At 41.1% G+C, this 25759-nt stretch overlaps 1 protein-coding gene across 8 annotated transcripts; it reads left to right on the plus strand.

Moving 5' to 3' along the window:
• The first annotated feature begins 2667 nt into the window (after nucleotides 1-2667).
• CDV3 (CDV3 homolog) lies at nucleotides 2668-20751 on the plus strand. Of its 8 annotated transcripts, XM_077130155.1 has the most exons (6): nucleotides 2668-2938; nucleotides 3373-3477; nucleotides 6550-6626; nucleotides 13272-13417; nucleotides 17110-17269; nucleotides 18454-18748. In XM_077130155.1, the coding sequence occupies exons 3-6, from the start codon at nucleotides 6616-6618 to the stop codon at nucleotides 18602-18604; spliced, it is 468 nt and encodes a 155-aa protein (XP_076986270.1). In that variant the 5' UTR covers nucleotides 2668-2938; nucleotides 3373-3477; nucleotides 6550-6615; the 3' UTR covers nucleotides 18605-18748. The 8 variants fall into 8 exon arrangements, with proteins under 8 accessions (XP_076986270.1, XP_076986269.1, XP_076986268.1 ...); XM_077130154.1 differs by lacking the exon at nucleotides 3373-3477; XM_077130153.1 differs by lacking the exons at nucleotides 2668-2938; nucleotides 3373-3477 and adding an exon at nucleotides 2992-3027.
• Nucleotides 20752-25759: the final 5008 nt, after the last annotated feature.

The raw sequence follows: 25759 nt of genomic DNA on the forward strand, positions 1-25759 counted from the left end.
AGCATTTGAGGCCAGAGCCCAACACCAGGCTATTTCATATTGCATACTGCAGATACCAAGCCTGAACCTTTAATTCATTGTTGTTGTTGTTTCTAATTGGCAACAGGTGGTTAGTGACCATGCCCCAGGACCTCTCTAGCCACCAAAAGCCCAGTAATGAATGAACAGCAGGGTCCAAGAGGGCAGACAAAAAGGCAGTTACCCCAAGCACCCACATAATAATATGTGCTACATGCCATAATATAACTATAACAGTAATTCCTAATACTAATTGGGTTTACTGTTTGCCAGACACTGAGCTAAGTGCTTTTAAATCTATCTATTTAATCCTCACAACTCCATGAGGCAGGTATGTTTAGCATTTCAACTTTATAGATGGAAAAACCTGAGGTACAGAGAAGTTAAGTGACTGCTAGAAAGAGGCAGAGTTGGGATTTGAACACATGCCTGATTCCAAAAAACACACATTGACCAGGAAGTAAAGAGCAGGAGGCTCTGAGGGAAAGTAACAGGCTTGCTTTGACCGGGCACGGGAAGATATGTGTGCTCCCTGCACCCTCACCCCTTCCCTGCTTTTTCAGCCCAAGGAGAAGGATGATAATACTTTTGACCTACTGACCTGGTAACCAGGTCTGGGCTGGCTCTCATTCAGAAGCAGAAAATGCCAGGTAATTTCACAGCCACCTGTCGGGTCACAATTAGGATCAGGAAAGGAGCTGGGGTCAGGGACAGGATAATTGTGCCTTGCCAGCATAATTATATCCCTTGCCACTCTGTGATCAAAAGGATTGAGTCAGAAGGTTTGGCTTTGTGCCAGAGTCATCTGATTGGCTCCCAAACAGGCCACCCAAGGAAGTTTTACCTTGTTGGATTTACCACATAGCTAAGTCACCATTCTGGGGTTCAGCTGCCTGGGGAAGCCTGACTCCCAGCAGTCCAACTCATAGGAGGCTGAAGCATGTAACCGGATATTGATGTTTTAATTAACAGTTGGTATTAGGCTTTAAGTAACCGGAATGCTCCTCCCCCAACTGGGGTAGTCCCTTTCTCCAAACCAGTAATTCCAGGGGTGCAGATCAGTCGAGAGTGAGCTGGCTGGTGACTGCATTCCCAGAGTTGAAGGAGGTAGACATTTTTGAGGGCTGTTTCCTTCAGCAGGTCAGGGTGGGGTCCAGTGAATCATCCCCACAACAGCACACATCCATGGGAGCCCCAATTTCAGGGCGCTCTTTTCTGGGCAGGGGTGGGTAGCAAGTGTTAACTGCTGGTTCCTTGGCTTTATCCCACCTATTTCTTTTTTCTCTCCTTTGCTATTCTCTAGCCTTACATCCTTATCCTTAGTTCACTCAGTTTTCATACAATACAGTTGATTATGTTGTTGATCATTCAATTGCCACCACATTCTAGCCCTGTCCCCCTGAGATCACATCAGGGAGTTCACCTTAATTTGTGGATTGGTTGTTTCCAGGCTTCTCAGTCATTTACGGGCACATTTTTGTGTGTGTGGTTGCTTATTCTCAAAGGTATTATGTTGAACCATATTTGGTAGGTCAAAACCAGATAGTAGGGTGCACGGGGGATGCAGCGGTAGAATGCTCACTTTCATGCAGGAGACCTGGGTCCAATTCCCAGACCATGCACCCCCCAAAAATAAAACAAAACCCAAATAGTAGCAACTGCATGTGATTCAACTAATAGCAAACCAGGTCCGCTGGGGGAGGGTTTGATGAGCCTGACTCCCTTTCCCAGGCTTTGGGGGTCAGTGTGTGTGTCTGTGGGGGAACGGGCAGGAGGCAAGCATGGCAGTCATGCCCCCAGGCCCTCTTTCTGGAAACAAACTCTCAGGGTGGCCTCTGGTGCCTGAGGTCCATTCATCCTCCAACCAGGGCCTCCCTGTTAGGGGTGGGCTAAGGAGGGACTTGAGGATGTGGGAGAAGGTTCAATTCCTACTTATGTGCAACAGAGAATGTGTTCAGAAACCAACTAGGAATGACGTCAGATAGTCCATGGTTTGGGTGGTATTAATGTGGAAAGTTGGGAATTAGCATAAATGGAGATAATTCACCTTTTACAGATATTGGTTGAATTCCTGTGTGCTGTAGTTCTATGCCTAACACCATTCCTACCTCCAAGAATTTTCAATGGGCCACAATCGTGTGTCCACTTCTAGCCATCAATGAGCCTTGTAAGGGTAGGGCCTGTACTGGCTTGGCCAGCTCTACACCCTTAACTCATAGCATAGGGTGGCCTGGCATAGGATATGTGCTCATTAATTCTTATTTTTATATGAATGAAAATGGGTGGATGGTAAACAATTCATGAAATTCCAGGAAGGCATCAGATACCAACTGGACACAAAGGACTCTTGGCCTTTAGGTTTCAGGAAAGCAGGTTGCCTGCAGGCAAGGTCAGAAGAGGTTCCTCAGAGGAAGTGGCCTGTAAGTAGTTGCTCCCCAATTTGGAAAAGGTAGGGGAGGACAGTCCAGGGAATAGAATAGTCTGTCTCATAGATGCTTTAGAGGAAGCTACAAAGGAAAAGAAGGATCTGGCTGCCCATTTCCTGGCGAGCTCTCTGTGGCCAGCAAGAGCTGCATTCCATTGAGCTGAGCAGGAATGGAATTTCCAGCCTAGGTGGCAGAATGGAACTTGGAACAAATAGCTCAGCAGAAAAGAACCCAGGGATAATGGGGATGGGCCCAATCCCCCTTTGCCAGCTCTTGAACTCACAGGCTATTGGAGCTTAGTGGGGCTTTTCTGAGGGAAATGAACGTGTCCTTTGGATTGCAGCAGTCCTGAGGAAGCAGAGAGAAATCTTCACATTCAGACAGCATTAGCAACTTGGAAGACATGCTAAATGGTCTACGTGCTTGCGCTATTTAATTCTCCCATTGCGTCCTGCTTCCTTGCCACGGATGCAATCTAGCAAGGACTAGTGAAGGTCTGTTTCACTTTAACGATGGGGAAAGACATGGCAGAGGGGAAGATACCTTCATCAAAACAGTAGAGATGCTTAGGAGAGGAGGCAGGGTAAGATGGGGGAAGGTGGAGATGCTACATCAGTACTCTGTGTGAGTGACCTGGGGGAGGATGGCAGGGAAGATTTAAGAGGAGCAAACGATAGGGATGGGATAGGGATAGGATGCGTTCAGTCTCTGGGCAGGAGATTCCAGGAGGAAGGGACCAGCTTCACAGAGGAGAGAATAACTATAGACAGCGACACAATTACGAAGAGACTGGTCTATTTATTGGCCTGACCTCAATCTCCTATACATGGGCAAGTTCTGAGAGCAGACCATCCATCACACTGAAAAATGAAGGGGGGAATTCTGCTGCCAGCCCTCATCTGCTATTCCTTCTCTGCATCTTCCCAAGTCATTAATTCCTTCAAGACACTGATGTATTGATGAGGACCCAAGAAAAGGAGGGTTATGTTCCAATTATTTATATCTCTATCCTCTGGATTATAAGGCAGAAGAGGTAAGGAATAAAAATTTGCTCAACTTTGAATAAGGCACATTGCCTTATATAGAGAAAAATGGGTGCTTCTTAGATGAGGGAATGAAGGAAGGAAGGAAGGGGAAAAACTGAAAAGGAAGGGAGGGGAAAGATACAGAGAGAGCAAGAGAGGAAGGAAGGAAGGGAAGGAGGGTGGAAGGAGAGAAGGAGGGAGTGAGGGATGAAGGTAGGGGAAAGAAAGAGAAATAGAGGAAGGGAGGGAGGGAGGAAGGGGAAAGAAGCAGTGAAAGAGAGAGAGAGGGAGGAAGGAAAGAAATTTGATCAGAAAGAGCTGAGGGTAGGTGGTGCTGGGCAGCACTGAATTTCGCCTGCATCCGGGAAGACATGTGGTGTCACAGAAGTTATCTAAGGACCCAGAGATATATCATCCTAGGTGGGTGGGGGCACTTTATGTTTTAGGAATACATACACTTTTCCTTGGTGAGGCCGAGGTTCTGATACAGTCAGGACTAGTTCTTACACAGTAATGGGGTGCAGAGTGGGGGAAAGGCAACCTTTAATGGGTAAACTGAAGGAAAAGGCAGGAAAGTTGCTCCATTTACTGGCTGGGTTCTATCTACTCTGATGAGGCTACCGACAAGCATCTGAGTCATTTCCTCAGTATTCGTGGTAGCTCTCGCCTTAAAAGGAGGAAGTGAAAGTGTAATAATATAAGTTCAACCACACTTTTCATATATAAGGATCCATTTCATTCTCAAGACCCGGAAGCCACTTAAATGGTAAAGCATGGGCATTTTGGTTCCCACCCCTATGATGTGCCATCCTCCTCTGATCGGGGATAGAAGTTACTGGTAAATTATAATTATCATCCAGACTCAAGGCAGTACAGGGACGACTACTTAAAGTTACTAAAAAATCCTTTATCTCGCATTCAGTGCATGCTAAGCACTATACTGGGCAGTTAACAGATTGTGCAAAGACTACTAACCCCGTTTTGCAGATGAGGAACTTGAGAGATTTATTTAACTTGACTTTGGTAAACATATCTAGTAGAGGGTGGAGTTGAGACAAAATCTATTCCCTTCTGGTTTATGAAAAATCTTTAAGTAAATGGGACTTAAACTTTAAGCCCTCTGCTCCTCTCACTTTCAAAATGATCATCCCATAAGTAAAATAATAGTTGCCAAACCAGAGAGGGTGTAAGTTCAGAGGAAGCGGAGGTAGATCAGTCTCTAACACAGCTGACTTAACACAGTGTCTCATTCCATTTAGCGAAAGTTCAAAGGACTAAAAGGCCACAGTACGTTCCGGGCTAGCAGAAACACGTGTATCCTACGCATGCGCCCCAGCTGAACCCACCCATTCCTACCGCTGGACCTCTTTAGCCAAGTCACCAACCAGCCCTCTAAATGCCCGTCCTCGGCTAATAGGAGGCCGGAGCCTTCTGACGCCATCTACTTTGCATACGCCCTCCTCTCTCCGCCCCCACGCCAAGGCCCCGCCCCCCTGAGCCCCTGATTGTCACCTAAGCGCTTCGTCCTGTCCCCTGATTGGCTCTCTTGCCAGCTCCGCCTCCTTCTCCTCCCGCCGTCCTCCCCTCCGCGCTCCCACAGCGGCGGGCGGAGCTTAGTACGCAGGAGCGGGGGCTGCCTCTCTCCTCTGGTGGCCCGCCCTCCCTCCGCCCCCTCCCTCCCCTCCCCACCCCCTCTCCCCTCCTCTTCGGGCCTGCGCGCGCGCATCTTCCTCCTGCACGCGCCGCCGCTAGTCCAGCACTCTCGCCGGAGCCTCAGGCTCGCGCGCTCCTTTTCCCCTCCGGCTGTGGAGCGGGTGGGATCCTGCACGGCGGTCGCGCGAGCGGCGGCAACCCGGGCGGGCTCGGGCGGCGGCAGCGGCGCGCGGTCCCAGGGGCGGATCGTACCACTGCCCGCCAGCTCGCGGGGGGAGCCACCCGGCCCGCCGCACACGGCTCGGCGACCCCTCGGGGTTGAGGCGTCGCCGCGCCGGGGAGCGTGAGCGCCGAGCCAGCCTCGACCCGGAGCTTGGAGCCCCCCGGGCCGTGCCCGCCGCCGGCCCCACCCATCCGGGCTGAGGAGGCCGCGGCCATGGCCGAGACGGAGGAGCGAAGCCTGGACAACTTCTTCGCTAAGAGGGACAAGAAGAAGAAGAAGGAGAGGAGCAACCGGGCGGCGAGCGCCGCGGGCTCGGCGGGCGGCGCCGGCGGGACCAGTGGAGCCTCGGGCGCAGCGGGCGGCGGGGCGGGCGCGGGGGCCCGGCCGGGCGACGGCGGGACCGCGGGCGCGGCGGCCGCGGGCCCCGGGGTCGCCACCAAGGCCGTGACGAAGGTGAGGGGCCGAGGAGGCCGGGACTCGGGGCGCGGGCCGCGCGCTCCCGCCCGGTTAGCCCGCCCCGCCCGCCGGGGGAGGCGGCCGGGAGGGGCCGGCCTGCGGGCGGCCGGGCGCCGAGGCTGCCCACGTGACGTTGGCTTCCCCTCGCCGGGCTGGGCTCGCCAGAACCGGGGACCCCCCCCCCTCCCATTCCGACGCCCGGTCCTGACGCCGCGGTCGGCGTCGCTTGGCTCTGGCCACGACCGAGGCAGTCGGGGAACTTGGCGAGGACCTGACTGCCTTGCACCGAGCGGCAGTTCTCGAGTGACGTGTGCCCCGAGTGATTGGGTGTTCTGACTCAAACGCCAGTAGGCTGAGCTGAATTTCCTCTTTTGACCATCGCATCTATGGCAGCTCTAGAGGCATAATGTGGTTTCTAAGCCCCTGGGGGAAAAAAAAGATATTAAAAAGTCGTAGCAGCATTTAGATAGGAATTTAGTTGTGGAATTACTGTTGATTGCTGCATTGGGTTCTCCCTGGTTGCTGTAAAGTAACAGCTCTTGTGACGGGACCCGGTGCGAGTAACAGCGTTTACCTACCTGCTGGGCACGTTTGTCCTCCAGTCTAATTTGCTTGGGGAACTAGCAAGGGCTTTGACCAGAAAAGGAGTCCACCTTCTTGGGTTAAGTCACATGATCCCTTTTCATAGACTATTTTAGTTGTAAGTTTACAAATGGCCTCAAATGAGCAAATGGTGTTTGTTTTACAGGATGAAGATGAGTGGAAAGAATTTGAGCAAAAAGAGGTTGATTACAGCGGCCTCCGAGTTCAGGCAATGCAAATAAGGTATGGTTTGTCACAAATGTGTTTAGATAACCTTTAGGGCTAGGTGTTATATGTTTGCTTTTTCTCTAGCTCCAAAGCAGCCTTATGGTTCCTTTGTGCTTTAGATGGGGTTATTAGGGCTTTAATGAATTGTGTCTGTTCCTCCTCTCTGTGACAGCAGAGGAGTCATTTCACATTCCTTAAGGAATTTGTATTCTTCAGATTGGCTGCCAGCTCAAAAAATCCTGTGAGTTCGCCTGCCTCCAGTCCTGGTTAGGCCTGTCACTTTAAGACAGGTGAAATGAATTTTGTCATTTCAGAGGTTTTGCAAGTACATGAACATTTTACATGTTCCCACAGTGAATAAACCTATGCAGTGAACACCAGGTCACACAGCTGAGCACTGCTGGGACAGAAGCAGCCCACCCTCTAGTCACTGCCTTCACTCCTAAGTGAAGTGAACGATCCTCATACTGTAGATCAGTTTTCTGTGTTTTTAAACTTTATAGGAGTGGAATCATGTGGTCTAAGCATGTTCCTTTTAAAATTCAAGAAAAACATTAATTAAAAAAATTGGATTAGTTGGTTTAGAGGATTTAAAATTCAGAGCATTTTGGCCATATCCAATCTATCATAGTCAATTTTTTATTTTTTATTTTTATTTATTTATTTGCGTGCGTAGGCACTGGGACTCGAACCCAGGTCTCTGGCATGGTAGGCGAGAAGTCTGCCTACTGAGCCACCGTGGCCTGCCCTATGATAGTCAGTTTTAGATTGATATAAATAAATACCAAATTTTTAGGAGATTAGTAAAGTAGGAAAAAGCAGATGAATGTATGGTTCCATTGGTTTAAGATAAAAATCCTTTACTCCCATTTTGAAAAGGTTAGTAATCTGAATAAACTGCCTCCAGTTTAAAGTTCGCAATTTCCGTACAGTCTCAGTTGACTGCAGAACACAGTGAAGGAAATACTTTCCTTAACCAAAACCTGTCTTTTCACCTCTATAGATGGCAGTATTTGTGGTCTTAAGTAATTTTTATTCGAACGAATGTTTTTGATGCTCGTTGAATATCTACCATGGGCTAGGCCTTATTGTCTTTCGTGCTTTCACAGAGCTTAACCACAATGAAACTTGATTAATAGTTGGGAAACTTAGGAAATGAGATTTCTCCACTCTTGAGATGCCTTTGTAGTAGTGTTACTAAGTGCAAGTAAGTTTTATTGCTACTTGTTGACTTCCTTGGTTTTTTCAGATAGTTTTGAAGAAACAGTTATGAAATAACTTTTTCTTTCTCTGGGAGGCTTGGAGAGTGGGGTAGGAGGTTTTTACCGTATGGCATTTATGAAGCTGCCTTAGTGTGTGTGGCCTTTCGTTTGTAGAGTAAGGTTTCTTTTTGTCTACCTTTGTGTTCCTGACTGCAGACCCTACTGCAGGTTCTGTCCGGCTCCGATGACAGGAAGGAAGGCATTTGGCCACATTGTACTTACTGGGCAGGACTAGTACTTTCAGAGAAGGAAAAAGGTTTCAGGTTCACTAAATGTTGGAAATTGATTTTCTGTCTTGGAATATAAATCCCATATCCATATTTGTGGTTATTTTAGTCTTTACTAAAACTATTTTGACTATACCTTACATGGTTAAACGTTTCTTTAAAAACTTAAATTTACTAGTATGAGCATTTCTGCTTGACGTGAAGATCAGCTTTTATAGTGTTAATTCATTATTCTTAGCATCTAGTCATTGCTCTTAAGTAGCCATCCTAGAGGTCTTCCTCTAACCTACTACTATTAAAAAATATCCATGGCATCTATTCTTTAGGAAAATATTTGTGGGTCCTCAGTCATTATGGAGTCTCTTTGGGGATTTCTGTGTCCTTTGCCATCATAAATCATGTAATAAAGAGGATTCTAACAGCTTTTAGGTGAGGTACCAAACTTATAAGGGCATGTGTCAAATTTCATGTCTTAATATATAGCTCTTATTCAAGGTCATGTCATTATTTTGGACAGATTCTTGAGGGGAAACCATTTGGATAGAGATAAAGAAAGGGACTTCACGCAGATAATTGGTTGATTGTAGGACCTATCTCACATCTTTCACATGGATTTTGGGAAAAGGTTAGAAAGATTTAATTTAATTGCTGAGATTACACATGTTGAGCATTTGTCATGTTTAAGTAAAGAATTGAGTTATCGGAGCTTAGTGGTTTTGTTGGAACCTTCTTGAGAAATCTAGATCTTTTAAGCCCATTAGAGGTGATTAAGAAAAGAAATCACCACTAAATCCAAACTAGATTCATTGTAGCTGGTATTTTTGTGACTATTGGGTGCGAGACAGTGTGCTAAACCTTGGGTTGTAAAAGTGACTCATGTTCTAATAGACACCAGTAGATAATTTCAGAGATGTGCAGGCTACTGTGGGCGCAGAGGAGAGCCACTTTGTCCATCTACTGTGAAGGGGTGGGGAGAGGTTTCTTCCATGAGATGCAGTGACTGACATTTTAAGCTTCCAGACCAGGCATAACTCATCAGGAGGCCATACTCCCCTGTCCCACCCCCCATCCCTGCCATTTTACTTTTGTAATTAGTGGCTAGTATAAGGGTCCAGTGGAGATGCCCAGAATTTTCCAGCAGGAGCTTAATCAGTTATGCCTTTGGTTTCCTACCTGGTGTTGGGGAGAGGAATTAGGATGCATAAATTCTCCTGTGATGTCCCTTGAGGTAAGATAAGAATGTTCTGTTCTTTATAAATAGGTTGTGATCCTGATCAACCTTACTAAAGAAAGTAAATTTTCCAAATCCCAAAATAGAGAAAATTTCTGTGTCATAAATCTTAGAACTATAAAGAGGATCAAATACATAATAAGAGGCAATTTGAAAGAATATGGGCTGTGGAGTCCTACTGACTTGGAGGTGCTACATTGTAACCTTGGAGAAGCTGCTTAAAATATCTGAGTGTCAGTTTCTTCATACCACAGTGGGTCTCCTCCCTGCCTTTGTTATTGTGAGGTTTAATTTGTGAAGTGGTTAGAACTCTGTCTGGGATAGTAGACACTCAATAAATGTTCCTGTTCTAGTATCCCTACTCTCCTACCCCATCAGTAGTGCCTTATAGGAACACAAGTCAATATACTTTGCACTGTGATGATGGTTTTATAGTAGTATTGTACCATTTAAAAAACTTGTAATTTAGCTTACGAACTATATATTATATTTGGGTCAAACATTGATATTTAGTCCGATGTCTTCTGTGAAAATAACTGTAACATGTTTGTTCTGGGTTTGACATTTGGAGAGTTGGCATTTACTGGTATATGTAAATCTGAACAGGTAATAAGCTATTTATGTTGTTTCTACCTTACCATTGGCATTTTGTTGTTTAGGCAAGGCTCTTGGCATCTTTGGACCTTAGTTCCCACATTTGTTGGATGAAGAGTCTTGACTAGGTTATGTCCAATGTTTAAGCTAATATTTGAGAATTTTAACATGTAATGCAAAGTTGTCTGCTTGTACTTCTAATTAAACATCACTCATTTTTAAGTCAAAGATTATAATCTAGAGGTAATTTTAGATGCAGTGACATTTTAAACTTTCAAACCAGGCATAACTCTTAAGGGGACCATATTTTCCCCCTCCAGCCGTCTCCCCCACCATTTTACTATTGTAATTTGTGGTTGGGATAAGGGTCATTTTATTCATTTCATTTGTCTGGGGGGGTGAGGAGATGGTAGGATACTAGACAATAAAGAAATAAAAAGTCTGTATTTGGTACTCTGTTGGTTTTCTCTCAGACCAGATAGGGAGTTTTCTTAAAAAAATTTTGTAAATTAGAAAAATATGTTTGTTTTTAGAACACTTGAAGAAGTGTAAAGGCATAAGGAAGTTTGTTAGAATTACCTGCAATCTCTTCTGCTTGGGGGATAATCCATGTTAAAAATTTTTGGTTTTCGGTTGAAATTGTTTATTGTAAACTAATAATTCTGGAGCATAGATGTATTAACCACCAAATATTAAAGCAGTTTTAGGGGTAAGATATTTTGGAATCTAATAAATTTGAACAATTGTGATCCAGCACATTGGTGAGCTAATCTGTTTCAAAACAGAAATGAGGGCGGGCCATGATGGCTCAGCAGGCAGAATCTTGCCTGCCATGTCGGAGACCCGGGTTTGATTCCCGATGCCTGCCCATGCAAAAAAATATATATATAAATGATAAACTGAGAGAGAGCCGTGACAGCCTGGGTATATATAAACCTTCCTGAGTATCTTCACCTCTCCATCTGTCATGGATTAGGTTGCTGGGGCACTACTAACTAGTCAGTTGTAGCTAAGTAAATAACTCTCATGCCTTTACCAAAGTTCAGTGAACTGAACCATGGAAATTACATTACGGTATAATTACATTGGCATGGCCTCAAATGTTGGTAACTTAAAAAGAATGCCACATAGATTCCGTAATGGTAGTGATCTCCATGTCCTTACCTGGTCATTTATCCCATTCATAAGCAACCTTCACAAAACATGGTTGTGCTGTTTGGTATCCATTTTAAAAAACCCTTTTTAAAAGGACATGCTTTCATGTTTTTAAATGAAAAGGTTTTTTTTTTCCCCCCGATTATAAAGATGGTGTATGTGTTCCTTATAAGACAACTCCCACGTATGTTCAAGCATTTAGTAGCGAACACCTTAGCCAGAGACTAAGTGCGGTCTTCATCATGGAGCTGTTATCCACATTTTACATATGAAGAAACTGTGATATAGAAAAGTTAAATGCCATACTCACAGACTCCTGGCTAGTTAAATGGTAGAGCGAAAATAAGAGTCATGCATTCTAGCATCCAGGGCTACTGTTGCTAACACTTTAAAAAGTAATTCTGTGCTTTTCTATTTATAGCAGGTATATAGATGTTGTTTTGGTAACTTTCATTGGTTTATATGACATTAGTATTACTTCCATGTCTATAGGTCTGATTCTGTTATGTGTTAAGGAAAAAGAAAACTGAGGGGTGGCTTGGCAATATTTTATCCATTTCTCTTTCAGACAAACTATAGTCATAATTAAAAACTGGGTATAGTTGTTGATTGAAGTCCATTCTCTGCTTATCTTCCTAATTGCCACTCTAGGCCTCTAAATTCTGGAATCCCCTCTGATTGGTGGGCAGCTCAGATGATGTCACCATTAACTTTGAAATTTTTTTCTAGATGCTTTTTAAAGAAAACATCAGTTCAAGAAATTTGTCTTTCATAGTTGGGATGTGTCTGGTTTTAATAGAAATGGAAAGAAAGTACTCTTAGGTGTCACTCAAGTCAGTCTCTGTAGAAGCAGAGGCTGAGGTATTCCCAAGGTCATACAGTTAGAGTCAGAGGGAGTCATCGGCGTAGACGAAGGCTATGATTGTGGATCAGATAGCAAAAGGAGATAATGCCAGAAAGAGTGGAAGGCCAGAGACAGAACTTTGGGAACAGCCAAGTTTTGTTATAGAAGGGGGGAAGGTGGTCAGAATGGTCAAGTAGATTGAGAAGAGAGCTGAAGACCTAGGAAAAACCACCACTGTCACTGAAAAAAGGAAGAAGCTTGGCTGTCTCTGCCAGGTGCATCATCAGGGTCAGAGAGTTGCAAAAAGGAAGTTTGATTTGGCAGTTACTGTCTGCATATCCCTGCTGTCAAGCCAGAGAAGTAGAGAGAAAAGATGTATATGTATCTGATAATTTAGAACATTCAAGTTAACATAGAATAGTAATGAGTAATTGAGCAAAGGGGAAAATAAATTCTAGGAGAAAGATTCTGACTCAGGTTGATTCAAGAATAAATAAATAAAAATTGGCACTAAAAAATATACTGAAGGCAGTCTTAGGATAGTGTGTTAACATTGAAGATATCTTTTGCATCTGTGTTATTCTCTTGTCTAAACAGGTAACAGATACATGACTGGTGTCAAGGGGGCCAGTTCTATATATTCCCTCTGTTAGATGATAGAGTAATAATATCTGTAGCACTTAGTCACTGAACACTGACTTGTTTTCCTCTTTTGCAATGTGAATTCTGAGGGCATTTCCTCAGGTTCTATTGTAACATGTACCAAAGGATTACCAAATGAAATTATACAACTTTGAAAAACTCTCTATTGTGACCACCAAAAATATCCTTACTATAAGTGCCTATTTGTAGACTTTGGTCCTAGAAAAATTAAGTAATTTTGTTCTTAATTTTTCAAGTTGCCCTCTTTTCTGTATTTCATATTAGATCACTCTCCTTTCTTTTCTTAGTTGGTAGAGTACTTAGCAAGGTTCTGCTCTTAGTTCTACACGAATCGTCATAAGATAGTATGCTGGTGTGCCAAATATTTCTGACGTGTTCTGGAGAATTTGAGGTTCACCAGTTTTGAAGGTTTGCAAAAGGGGCAGTAGAGACTATGAGACTGAGTGGTTTTCTAAGCCTTTTTAAAGCAATTAAAAAATTTTTCCCATTAGTCAGTTGAACATCCCAATGTATAAAATAAAGTCTACCCTACCACCCCCCCCACACACACACACTCTTAGGCTTTGAAGAAGTTAAGTGACTTGTCCAGCATCACACAAATTAGCATTGACAGAACTTGAATTTGGACTCACAATTTTCCTCATGCTGCTTTAGTTGAATTCTTTTGTTTTGCTTTTCTGACAGTGAAAAGGAAGAAGATGATAATGAGAAGAGGGAAGATCCAGGTGATAACTGGGAAGAAGGTGGAGGAGGTGGTGGTGGTGTAGAAAAATCTTCAGGTCCCTGGAATAAAACAGCTCTGGTACAAGCACCTCCTGCTCCAGTAATTGGTAATTGTAATACCACATTTTGAGAAAGATGTGTAATTTATGTTTAATTTTATATATAGCCAGCTTTCAACTTAAGGTAAAGTGGAACTCTTCTGTTGTGGTAGAGGGAGAGTTCTTTGTCTCTTAATCTTCAAATTCTAAATAAAAGAAATTTGCAAATTAAGAGAGATGCTTTTGTGCTATAGGCTGTTAAAACTTACTAACTTGCCACATCTAAGTATCTAGGCATTTTATTCCTATTTCTTCTTTGAATATAACTCCTGTCTAATGGGAAAAGTAAGGAAAAATTTCATTTATTGGAGTCCAAGCTATATTTCATTTAGGTTTTTAGTAATTGCCTAGCGTCAGGTTGAACTCTCAGCAGTTTTCATCCATCTTTTACCATGCTAAAATATTTTTGACTGTTATCTGAGGAATCTTGTGTTTTACCTGCTTTTTCTGTTTGTTTTTGTTTTTATTTGGCTTTCATTCCCCACTTTACTCTTACAAAGCATAAATTCTCAATAGGGCTGATAATCACTGCTAAGAGGGTTAAAATTGGTTCTTGTGGGTGAAAAAAATTCCTAAATGATTGTGGCCTGCTGTATTAGTCAGGGTTCTCTAGAGAAACAGAACCAACAGGAGAGATATATAAACAGGAAATTTATAAAGGTGTCTCAAACAGCCACGAAAATAGAAGACTCCAGAATCCACAAGGCAGGCTGTGAAGCTGGCAACTCTGATGAGCAGTCTGAACTAACTCCACAGGAGAGGCTTGCTGGCTGAAGAAGCAATGAAGAGGTCTCTCTTATCCCTTAAAAAGTCTTCAGCTGGTTGGATTATCACATTTGTAAGAGACGCTCCTTAGTTGGTTGCAGATGTAATCAGTCACAGATGCAATCAGCTAACTGATGATTTAATATACCAGCCTTCCAGTTTATCAGCCAGCCACAAAATACCCTTGCAGCAAAGTCAGGCCAGTGCTGTCCTGAGCAGACCACAGGTCATCATCACTAGGCCAATAACTAGCGTCAGACCAGAACCTGACCATCTCACCCACCAAAGGGCCACAGTATTTAAATAGATAAATAGTATACGTTTGATATTTCACTGGGGTTGGGTTTAGGCAGTTAGAAAAAAATGTCTCTAAAGTCTCCTTAGGGCAATAATGAAAAATTTAAGAAACATTGCTTTTAAGTATTGTATACTGCATACCCATTACTTTTTACAGAACAGTATAAAGAATAACAAATTACCCCAGCCATAGATTGCAGATGGCTCCATGTTAATATTTTTGTATCCTTTCTGGCCTTTTTCTGTGTGTATGTATATTTTATTCCATTAAAAATTTTTTTTTTATTTTTTACTGTGGTCTGGCAGTGGTCACTGGTGACCACTACATTGCTAAATCCACTGCTCAAGTCTCCATCCTCAACTTATTTGATCCATCAGCATTTGACACAATTGATCATACCATTGAAATGTGCTCTTCCCTTGGCACCAGGACACCGCGTTCTCCTACCTCGTTGCTTGCGTCTTTGTCTTTTGCTGGTATCCTCTTCTCCTCTCCATCTAAGTGCTAGTCTGCCGCAGGGCCCCGTTCTTGTCTTTTCTGTCAGCCCTCACTCACTGGGGAGTCTTGTCTGTATGACCAGTGACTCGCAGATTTGTACATCTTCAGTTCAGTTATTTCTTGAACTTCAGACATACATATCTTAACTGCCTAGCCAACATTTCAAATGTAACATGTTCAAAACTGAATTCCTTCACCCCCTCACTATCTGCTCCTCATCTCAGTGCTCTCCTTCCAGTCACACCAGTTGCAAATTGTAGTCATCTTTGAATCCTTTCTTTTGTTCCAAATCAAAATCTAATCTGTCAGAAAATTCTTGCTTTCTTAATGCATTCATTTTCTGACTAGTTCTCACCAGGTTTACTGCAACCCATTCTGATTTGAACTTTCACTTTTTATATGGATTATTGCTATAGCCTTTTACCTGGTTTATCTGTTTGTGATTTACCCCCATTCCTCTTCCACCCCATCACTCTGTTCCCACTACAATAGCCAGAGTAAAAGCCCTAGTCTCAATAACTTAGAAAACCTGACACAAGCTATACCTTGTGATCCTCCCCCTTTTCTCACTTTATCTCTTATTGTCAATCTGATCTTCACTCACACTGTCCTTGAATATACCAGGCATACTGCTACTGCAGGCCCTTTGTGCTTATACTTTAGGCCTGAAATTTTCTCCTCTATATCAGAGGTCTGCATGCTTTTTTTTTTAAAGGGCCAGAGTAAATATTTTAGGCTTTGAGAGCCATGCAGTCGCTCAGCTACTCAGCTCTTCCATTGTAGGACAAAAGCAGCCATCGATGATATAAATACATGAATGAGCATGGCTGTATTCCAGTAAAACCTTATTTACAGAATCAGGTTGTAAGCAGAATTTGACTTTTGGACCCTGGTTTGCTGACTCTAGCTACATGTGTTTGCTTTTTACTTCTTTAGGGTCTTTGCTCATTGCTCACTTTTCACCTCATCAGTGAGACCTTCCCCACCCACCTTATTTAAAATCACAACCCCTTTCACCAACAACCTACCTATCTTATACTCTCATTACAGATCATTCCCTGCTTCAGTTTTGAAAGTATAGCACTTACCTATACTCTGTTGCCTCCCTCTAGAATACTCCTGTCTAATAGATTTTTCTGTGGTGATGAAATAGCACTGTCCAGTCAGTAGTAACTAGCCACAAACAGCTATTGAGCACTTAAAATGTGGCTAGTGCAATTGAGGAACTGAATTTTTAATTTAACTTTAATCAATTTAAATAGCCACATGTGGTTACTGGCTACTGCTTTGGGCAGCACAGCTCTAGAATAAAAGTTTCATAAAACTATGGCTGTTTTGCTAATAGTTAAGTCCCCAGGGATAAGGCTTAGAACAGCACTTCACACATAGCAGGCATCCAGTAATATTTGGTAAATATTGAATGTATATTATATGGTAGGCCTTCCTCCATATAATTAAATGCTATATAAAACAATAAACCTTTATACCACCATCAGATGCCTGCATTATATTTCAGCTAGTAAATAATGGTATATATGTATATTTGAAATGAAGTTTTTAATAAATGGGATAGAAAAAAGGTATAAAACATTATTTGAATCCATTTTGAAGATGAAAAATTTACATAGGAAAACTACATCCCCCAAATGTTAATCATGGTAGAAGACTTTGGGCTACTCAGCTGCTTAATTTTAAACTGCATAGGCATTTTATTAAAGAGATGCGGAAAATTTTTTTAAACATAGCATCTTATTTAATTCACCAATGAGGTAAAGAAGTATCCACATTTACTGATGTGCAAACTGAGGGTTAACGGGGTCATATTCTGAAAGGAAGCCCCGATGAGGCCCGGGTCCTAAGTCCAGCTGATTCCTTTCCCACTTTTATTCACACACCCAGCAAGTTGGCCTACAGAACTCATTTATATATATATAATTAAAATTATACATGGAAGAGGGTTAGAACACTGCCCTAGAAAAATAGAATATTTTGACTCAGATAATTTTCCTTCTCTTGCATGACCCAGATACCCTTGTTAGGTGAAATTTTTTTTCTGTAACTGTTGAATGAAGGAGTACAAGGAAAGTATATTGAAATGCTGAACGTTTGAATAGTTCTAAAATGTTTTTAAAAATATTAGTTACAGAAACCCCAGAACCAGTGATGACTAGCGGTGTGTATAGGCCTCCTGGAGCCAGGTTAACCACCACAAGGAAAACGCCACAAGGACCACCAGAAATATACAGCGATACACAGTTCCCATCCCTGCAGTCCACTGCCAAGCATGTAGAAAGCCGAAAGTAAGTACTTAGTGCATTTTGTTTTGGAGCTTCTCTCTTCCTTAGCCAGGCAGTGGGATTTGGGGATATGAAAACTCACCTAAGAAAAATTACTTCTTATTGGTAAAGTACAGGGAACAGCTAACAGGCAACTCAGAACTAAGATGGGACTTGGGATGTACCCAGAAGGGAGGAAGGGGCTAAGAGACGCATAAGAGCAGAGGGCACTAAAGACAGACTTTGTTGTTTGCAAAACTATTTTCTCTAATTCCTGGTTTATGTTTTGTAATTTTGAAAGTCATTTAGTTCATTTGAAATTCTGGTTTCTATTTCTTATAATATGGAAACTAGATATGTAAACAATATTTCATTGTATTTCCAATTTAATGTGAATAAATGAAGATACTGACATTTATAAATTCTAATATTAGAATGATGTTATTTCAGCAGGTACTTAAAATGAATGCTACCTGGAATTAAGTGGCCACATAAGGCACATCCACATCTTACTAGGGACATGAATTTTTAAAAAACAAATAAAATAGGACAATGAAAATGACAGCAGGTGGAAATACTGTTTCTCTGGGTAGCTTTTAAAGTAAATTCTAGCCTTTTAGCCTCTTGGAGAGCATAGCTGGCTTGAACTTAAACATCCGTTGGACTTGCTTTGTCCTACAAAATGTATAAGAGCCCTCTATAAGAGGGTAGTGACTCACCACATCTTCCTTTACCTGTTCTAATCTGATCCACTCCCATAAAATAGATGGAAATGAGGAGAAATCAATTGAATAAATTAGTAGAGCTTTTACTTGAATGAGAAAATTGTTACCCTACTTATGCATCAAGAGAGGTGGACAGATTGCCTGTTTGCTAAAAGTGAAAGTAAGTTGTAGTTGTCAGTTAGCTTTTTTTTTAACTTTGCAGTTGTCTCAAGTTTGTCCCAGAATAGATTTGTACTTAATACTTTTAAATGTATTTGCTATCATAGAAAATCAGAGCATAGTCCTTCAGTACAGTGTTTTACATTCAGCTGAAGCCTTTAAAAAATGGGTTTGTAAGGATTTTATATATCAGTTCTTCCCTCTTACGCCTCCCCCAAGATTCTTCTTAAGAGTTGGTTTCCCCCTACCCCCCAAGGAAAATTTTTTTTTCAAAACAAGTTAATTAAAAAGAAATATTTACTGATTACATTTATTTTCCCTTAGGGATAAAGAAATGGAGAAGAGCTTTGAAGTAGTAAGACACAAAAATAGAGGTAGAGATGAGGTTTCAAAAAACCAGGCCCTTAAACTTCAGCTAGACAACCAGTATGCTGTGCTTGAAAATCAGAAAAACAGCCACACACAGTACAATTAAGGAATGGTCTTTGCTAACCCTTCTAGGGTAACTAGACCACAGCTAACCACCATGAACAGCCATTCATCATCTGATCTCTGCTGGATCTACAGCAACCAATACAGACCCCTCGATATAAGCAGTCGGCCCTATTGCACTGTGGAAGTTTAAACTGTCACAACTCCTCTTTATGTATGTTGGATTTAGGGGAATTTTCGTTGTTATATAAATGTGTGAACTAGATTCAGCAGTGTCTTTCATAAATACTCTGCAAATACAAAAACAAAAACAGCTGCAGCCAGTGGTCATTTCAAAATCTTTTTATGTTCAGATACTGAGCCTTCGTAAGGGTTGACTACCTCAGATTTGCTGCACTCATTGTGGACTTCATGTGGATCACATCTTCTGGATAAGAAGGTTACAGCTATTAAGTGTCGATACGAAACTTGAAACCAGCTCTCCCTGGATTCCTATCAGAAATCTGCAGAAAGTCAGCCATCTGGGTTCTGATCTGCTGTAAAAGATGAAGATTTAAGTGACCTTAATTAACCTGTCCTGTGCCCCACCCTTAAGGAACACTCTGTAGTAGGCTGTGGCTATATTAGACTCCTGGAACATGCCTCTCTAAAGAAACTGATGTGTTCAGATAATCTGTGTAGAGCTGTGATTTATAATTTAAGCCTTCAGTTGTATTCTGAGGTAGCCACAAATTAAATTAAACCAAGCTTGGGTCCACCGAGTGTGAAAAGGGGGGAGGGGGAATAATCTAATTTCTTTTAATAATTTTTTATTTGGGTAGTGTTTTTTCTATGTTCCACAATAAGGCCTTTTTTGCTTTGACTTGGAATTAGTTCCTTGACAGAGCCTGTTCCTTGGTTTAGTAACCTGAAGTATGCGTTAGGATTGTGATATGTCTTGTGAATTTACCAAATCGCCTTTGGTGTAAAGGACATCGGCAGCCGGGGGTTTCTACTTCAGGAGCTGCTAAGTCTGTAATCAGGTCCAAATTGTATAGAATGGCAGTGGAAACAGCATCTAGCAGGTTTTGCTCAGACTAAAGGATTCATTGACCTGTCATAAATTCAGAATGAGCAGAATCTTACTTAAAATCCTCTTTAAGTTTCATGGGTCTTGTGTGCTCTTTTACAAAAATTTCAGATACCATACTTGTATCCACATTTTAAAGGTATTGAAGGTTCTGTTGATACAGTAATTGTCCCAGCTAGCTCTGTTATCAACCTTTTGTATGTCTTTATGTTGTTCATTTGGAGAGTCGGGGCAAAAGTCAGGTGATGTAGCACTTGTGTTTTTAGTAATTACAGCTTAAACTATACAGTAATTTTTAGTCCTTAAAAGGGACTTGAAGCTACCCAGAGTTACTGAAGTTTCTTTCCATCTAATGAGATATTCTGGTAATTTTCTAGTTTTGTCTCTGGTTCAATAGAGCTATCTCAAGGTGGTGTATGTGACCACTTGATGCAGAGTCTGGGTTTCTCTATAATAAATCCCTTTGCCAAATGCACGAGTTGCAGACTTGCTACTGGTAAGAGTGAAGCAAATGGGCGAATTAAAGTATCTTGATGTGGGAGCATTTTCCTGTAGGAGTTCAGCCTTGATGATAGTGTCAGTGCAGGAATTGTAGTCCTAGGAGGTTTATGGTGTCTCCTGACAGGATGTGCCAACTATTTCTAGGCAATAATGTTGGCATTTGGGCAAGCTGAGCCAAGGAGAGGTTGGATGAATAAAAAAGACACAAGGGATTCTTGTTAAACTGAAGACTTCATTTGGAAACCAAAAACCTTAACTAATCTCTTGGACATTGAGCCACATATTTTCCCTGAAAAGTATGCAGTTTTTCCAGCAAAACCTTATTGGGTATTACATTTTTGAGGAATGAACTTAGAAGAATATGTGGAAATGTTATTTAATGGAATACTCTACTAGAAATCTGAAGACCTGCAGCAGATTTAAAATTCCAACTCTTGTTACAACTTTTTAAAAGATTGTGAAATTATCAAAAATGCACATGAATCAAGTTTTAATATACTGTATGATGGGTAGATGAGGCTGTCCATTGTACCATTTCTTTCTTTGAATTCTCAGGCATGGTTTTGGCAGTGCAGGAACTCTGTAACATTAATACATTCAATAAAAAGTAAATATATGGATTTTGGAGTGTAACAGTTTTTATCCTAAACCCTTAAGCTATGCTCTATCTTTGGAAATTGTGAATTGATATTATGTCTCTTGCTGTGGAAGGGTGATAGTACTTTCATTTCAGGGGTATGCTTTCTGTTTTGATCAATGTTTGCAGTATACTCTGAATGCTAAAAAGATGGAAGTGAACTGAAAATGGGCTCAGAGCTGTAAATATGCAGTTGTTTTTCAAAAATGAGTACTTTTGTCTTCACTGCTGTTAAATTTTGTGAACTTCTCAAGTTGCCATTTTAAATTTCTAAATTAGAGAAAGTGTACTTAAAGTCTTTTTGATAACGGAGTTTAAACAGTTAATGTTAACAATTTGCCAGTTGATCATTTTTGTACTTGATTGGTCCTCCAGATTTTTGCTGAGGTATCCCCTGATCTGTGACTTCTTCCTTGACAGCCCAGTTTAAAATCAGTCACACACACATCCAGAAGAAACATGACTTCCTATCACTCTTCCCTGCATTAATTTCCTCCCATAGTTCTTTTTAAAGATAGATTTCATGTACCATGAAAGTTACTCTTTTAAAGTGTATAATTAAATAGCTTTTAATATAGCCACGAAGTAGTACAACTATAACTGCTGTCTATATGTAGAACATAGTCATCACCCCAAAAAGAAATCCATGCCCATTATCAGTCATTCCTCACTTCCCCTCAAACTCCCTGACCCTAGGCCATCATTAGTCTACTTTCTGCCTATAGATTTCTCTATTCTGGACTTTTCATTTAAGCTGGATCCTTCCATTGACTGGCTTCATTCACTGAGTATGATATTTTTAAGGTTCGTCTATGTTGTAGCATGTATCAGTTCTTTTTTATTGCTAAACAGTGTACTCATAAGCACTTTTCATTTTTCTATTTAGCTGTTAATGGACTTAAATAGTTTACGCTTTGCCTTTATAGAGTAATGCTGCTGTGAATTTTTGTGCATGAGTATTTTGCACGGGCAGATGTTTTAAGTTTTCTTGGGTATATACCTAGTTGAAGTTCTGGATTGTAAGGTAATTCCTATTTAGCTTTTTGAGGAACTGCCAAACTTTTCCAAAACAGTTGCACCATCTTACATTCCCTTCAGCAGTGAGTAAGGGTATCAATTTCTCTACATCCTAGTCATTCTAGTGGTGTGAGGTGGTTTTGATTTGAAGTTGCCCAATGACTATAATGATGAACATCTTTTCATGTACTTATTGGCCATTTGTGTATCTCTTTGGAGAAATGTCTGTTCAAGTACTTTTCCAGTTTTCTAACTGGTCTATTTTTTATTATTGAATTGTGAGGGTTCTTTATGTACTGGATACTAGTTCCTTTGATATAATTTGCAAACATTTCTTATACCTTTTTACTTACAGTCATCAGCATTCTCCATTTTAGACAATTTTCATTGCTCCCAAGGGAAAAATAACTGACAAAGGCATCCTCACTAAATAGAAAATCCAAACTTCCCCTTAACTCTTGTCCTTTCCCTCCTCCCCCAATTATTTACATAATGCTGTGGTACTGTTGATGTCTTCCAGTTAAACAGACCATATCATGCAATAGTAGTTTCCCCCATACCCCAGTATTTACTATTTGAACACAATTCATACTTTTGAAGTAGTTCATGTATGAACTTATTTATATTTGTAGTGTTAGTCGGGACACATCAATCTACACCGCCACCACCACCACCCCTTTTTTTTTAAACTTTTAATTGTGATACATGTACAAAGCAAAGAAAGAAAAAGCAATAGTTTTCAAAGCACTCTTCAACAAGTAGATACATGACAGTTTGTCATGGGCTGCTATGTGATCCTCTCAGATTTTTCCTTCTAGTTGCTCTAGAATATAGGAGGCCAGAAAGAATAAATTTTTTTATCCTCAAAATTACCTTTTTTTTCTTGTGATAAATAACATATATACAAAAAAGGAATTTCAAAGCACAGTACAACAGTTGTAGAACTATACAACCCCTTTCAATCATATTCAATTTCAATATGGTAATTTTACTTAAGACCCACTAGTGAAGTACTTTCACTTCTTTTCCTTTACATTTAAGTTCAACCTCCTTAGCTGACCATTCACCCATCTCTAGCTTCTGTGTATCAATCTCTAGGTCTCCTATATTCTGTATCATAAGCCTCTGATTTTACCTTTAACATGATCATAAAAGTGGAATCATACCATAACCTTTTCTATCTGGACTGTTTCACTCAGCCTTATATCCTCAAGGCTCATCCATCTTATGTGCTTCAGGATGTCATTTTGTCTTACTGCTGCATAATACTCTATCCTGTGTATACACCACATTTTGTTAATCCACTTGTCTGTTGATGGGCACTTGGGTTGTTTCCATCTTTTGGCGATTGTGAATAATGCTGCTTTGAACATCAGTGTGCACATGTCTATCTCAGTGCCTTGAGAATTAGAATTTTAAATAATGTCTGCATATAGTAGCAACAAAAAACTGGGTCTCCATCAGCTGAACTTTTTAGAGATCCAGTCAGATCATGCAGCAAGAAACATTTGAAAGGGTAAGGTCCTTTGTCTCCAAATACGATGGGAAACAGTAGGCATGAGGGAAACAGCATTCCCAGCCTGTCTTAATTGTTATTAGGCTTGAACAGATGGCTTTAGTATTAGAGAAGAAGTTGAGTTAGCAAACAAAAAGAAGGTAGCCACTTCGCTAAAAATGTGCAGGTTCAATGTAGGGAATGACTTAAAAATGTTTTTGTAGATATTAGGTGTGATACATGTTTTGCAGTGACAATTAAAGGAAACATAGTCTTCTGTGGTAACTTTTTTTCTTTATATCTGACAGCAGTTTTTGACCCCAAGCTCTGAAAGTTTAAATCTTAAACCAATGTATTTATCTTTCTTACCTTGTTAAGGCAAGTTCTTGGCAATAATTTTCCATATGATCTCTTAACTCCTGTTGAATGATTTTACCATTTTTTCTGGAAGCCACTGACTATTTTTATTTTTTTTAATATTTTTATTGATAAATCTTCACACATACATTCTCATACATGGTGTACAATTAATGGCTCAAAATATCAAATAGTTTTGTATTCATCACCAGGATCATTTTTTTTTTTGAACATATGCATCACTCCAGAAAAACAAATAGAAAGGAAAAAAAAACTCATATGTGCTACAGCGCTTACCCCTCCTTCTCACTGACCATTAGTATTTCCCTCTACACAATTTATTTTACCTGATGCCCCCTATTTATTTTTTCACTCATCTGTCCATGCCCTGGAATAAAAGGAACAACAAACACAAGGTTTTCACAATCCCACAGTCACATTCTAAAGGCTACTGGAATACAGCTCAACAGTTTCAAGTACTTCCCTCCAGCCACTCCAAAACACCACAAACTAAAAAGGGATATCTATATATGTAATGTGTAAGAATAACCTCCAGGATAACCTCTCAACTCTGAAATCTCTCAGCCACTGAAATTTTGTCTCATTTCTCTTTTCCCGTTTCTGGTCAAGAAGGCTTCTTGATCCCTTGATCGTGGGTGCAGGCTCATCCCAGGATTTCTGTCCCACCTTGCCAGGGAGATTTACACCCTGGGAGTCATGTCCCATGAAAGGGAGAGAGCAGTGAGTTCACCTGCCAAGTTGGCTTAGAGGGAGAGGCCACATCTGAGCAACAAAAGAGGTTGTGTTCTGAGGGTGACCTGATTTTAAATAGGCTTAGCCTATCCTTTACAGGAATAAGTTTCATAGGGGCAAACCCCAAGATCGAGGACTCAGCCTATTGATTTGGCTGACCCCACTGCTTGCTAGAATATCAGAAATTCTCCAAATGGGAAAGCTGAAGCTTTCCCCCATTCTCCCCATTCCCCTAAGGGGATCCTGAAAATACTTCTTTATTTACTGTCCATATCATTCTGGGATTTATTGGGGCATCACACTAACCAGGACAAACCAACAAGATCTCACGTCCTATTCAAGATTCCATGTAATTATGGTGTTCAACTAAACTGACCATACAAATTAAATTAAGAAATGAACTACCCAAAACATAAATTTTGCACCAAATAGACATCTCTCCCTAGCCTCAAACAGAAGTTGAAGTTTTAAACTACTGGCAGTATCATCCTTTACCCTGTATTCTGATTTACCTTAGTCCTATCCCAGTCAGCTTCATTCATTTCTCTAATCGAAGTCTGATCATCTTTGCAAATTTTAAACAGTTCCTGTGTGGGGTACTGCTGACTTTCATAGCTTCAGAGTCTCAGGTGTCACATGAATACCTGAAGTTTCTTAGAATGACCAGGTTATAAGCAAACGGCTCAGTATCTCAGAATTTAGAAATACAGTTACAACTCCTGAATATGTGTGACTACTGTAAGAGCTTACAATCTAGGACTCTTTACAATAGGCCCCAACCTGATAACCCATGTTCTCGACTTCAGTTCATCAAGTTTTTATATTATAGTTTGTCTATATGGCTGAGGCATGATAATATTTGTCTTTTTGTTCTTGACATTTCATTCAACATACAGTTCTTAAGGTTCATATATATATATACCTACTTGCATGCCTCACAACTTCATTCCTTCTTGGGGCTGCTCAGTAGTCCGTTGTATGTATACACCACAGTTCCCACTTGCATTCCTCTGTCATTGTACCCTTAGGCCACCTCCATCCATTGTGGTGTTTCTGCCGCCAGAAATACCAGTGTGAAAATGTCCATTCGTGTCCCCACACTCAGTTCCTCCAGGTATGTACTGAGCAATGGGGTTTTAGGATCATATGGCAACCCCACTCCTAACCTCCTGTGTAAACACTGCACTGCCCTCCAAGGGGCTGCCCATCTCATTATCCCTATGACAGTGAATAGGTACATCTCTTTCTCCACATTTTCTGTAGCAAATATTTCTCTCTGTTTGTTTTTAAACAGTTTAATTCACATCATACAATCCAACGTAAGTGTTTAGACATGCCTTCACCACCATAATCTATATGAAGACATTTT

The sequence above is a fragment of the Tamandua tetradactyla genome, chromosome 15 (genome assembly GCF_023851605.1).
Source record: "Tamandua tetradactyla isolate mTamTet1 chromosome 15, mTamTet1.pri, whole genome shotgun sequence".
Taxonomy (NCBI): Eukaryota; Metazoa; Chordata; class Mammalia; order Pilosa; family Myrmecophagidae; genus Tamandua; species Tamandua tetradactyla.

Coding starts and splice junctions, on each gene's coding strand:
- CDV3 (XM_077130150.1), top strand. CDS start 5,559: ATGGCCGAGACGGAGGAGCGAAGCCTGGACAACTTCTTCGCTAAGAGG. Junction 6,627..13,271: donor GTTCAGGCAATGCAAATAAG/GTATGGTTTGTC, acceptor CTTTTCTGACAG/TGAAAAGGAAGAAGATGATA. Junction 13,418..17,109: donor ACCTCCTGCTCCAGTAATTG/GTAATTGTAATA, acceptor TAAAAATATTAG/TTACAGAAACCCCAGAACCA.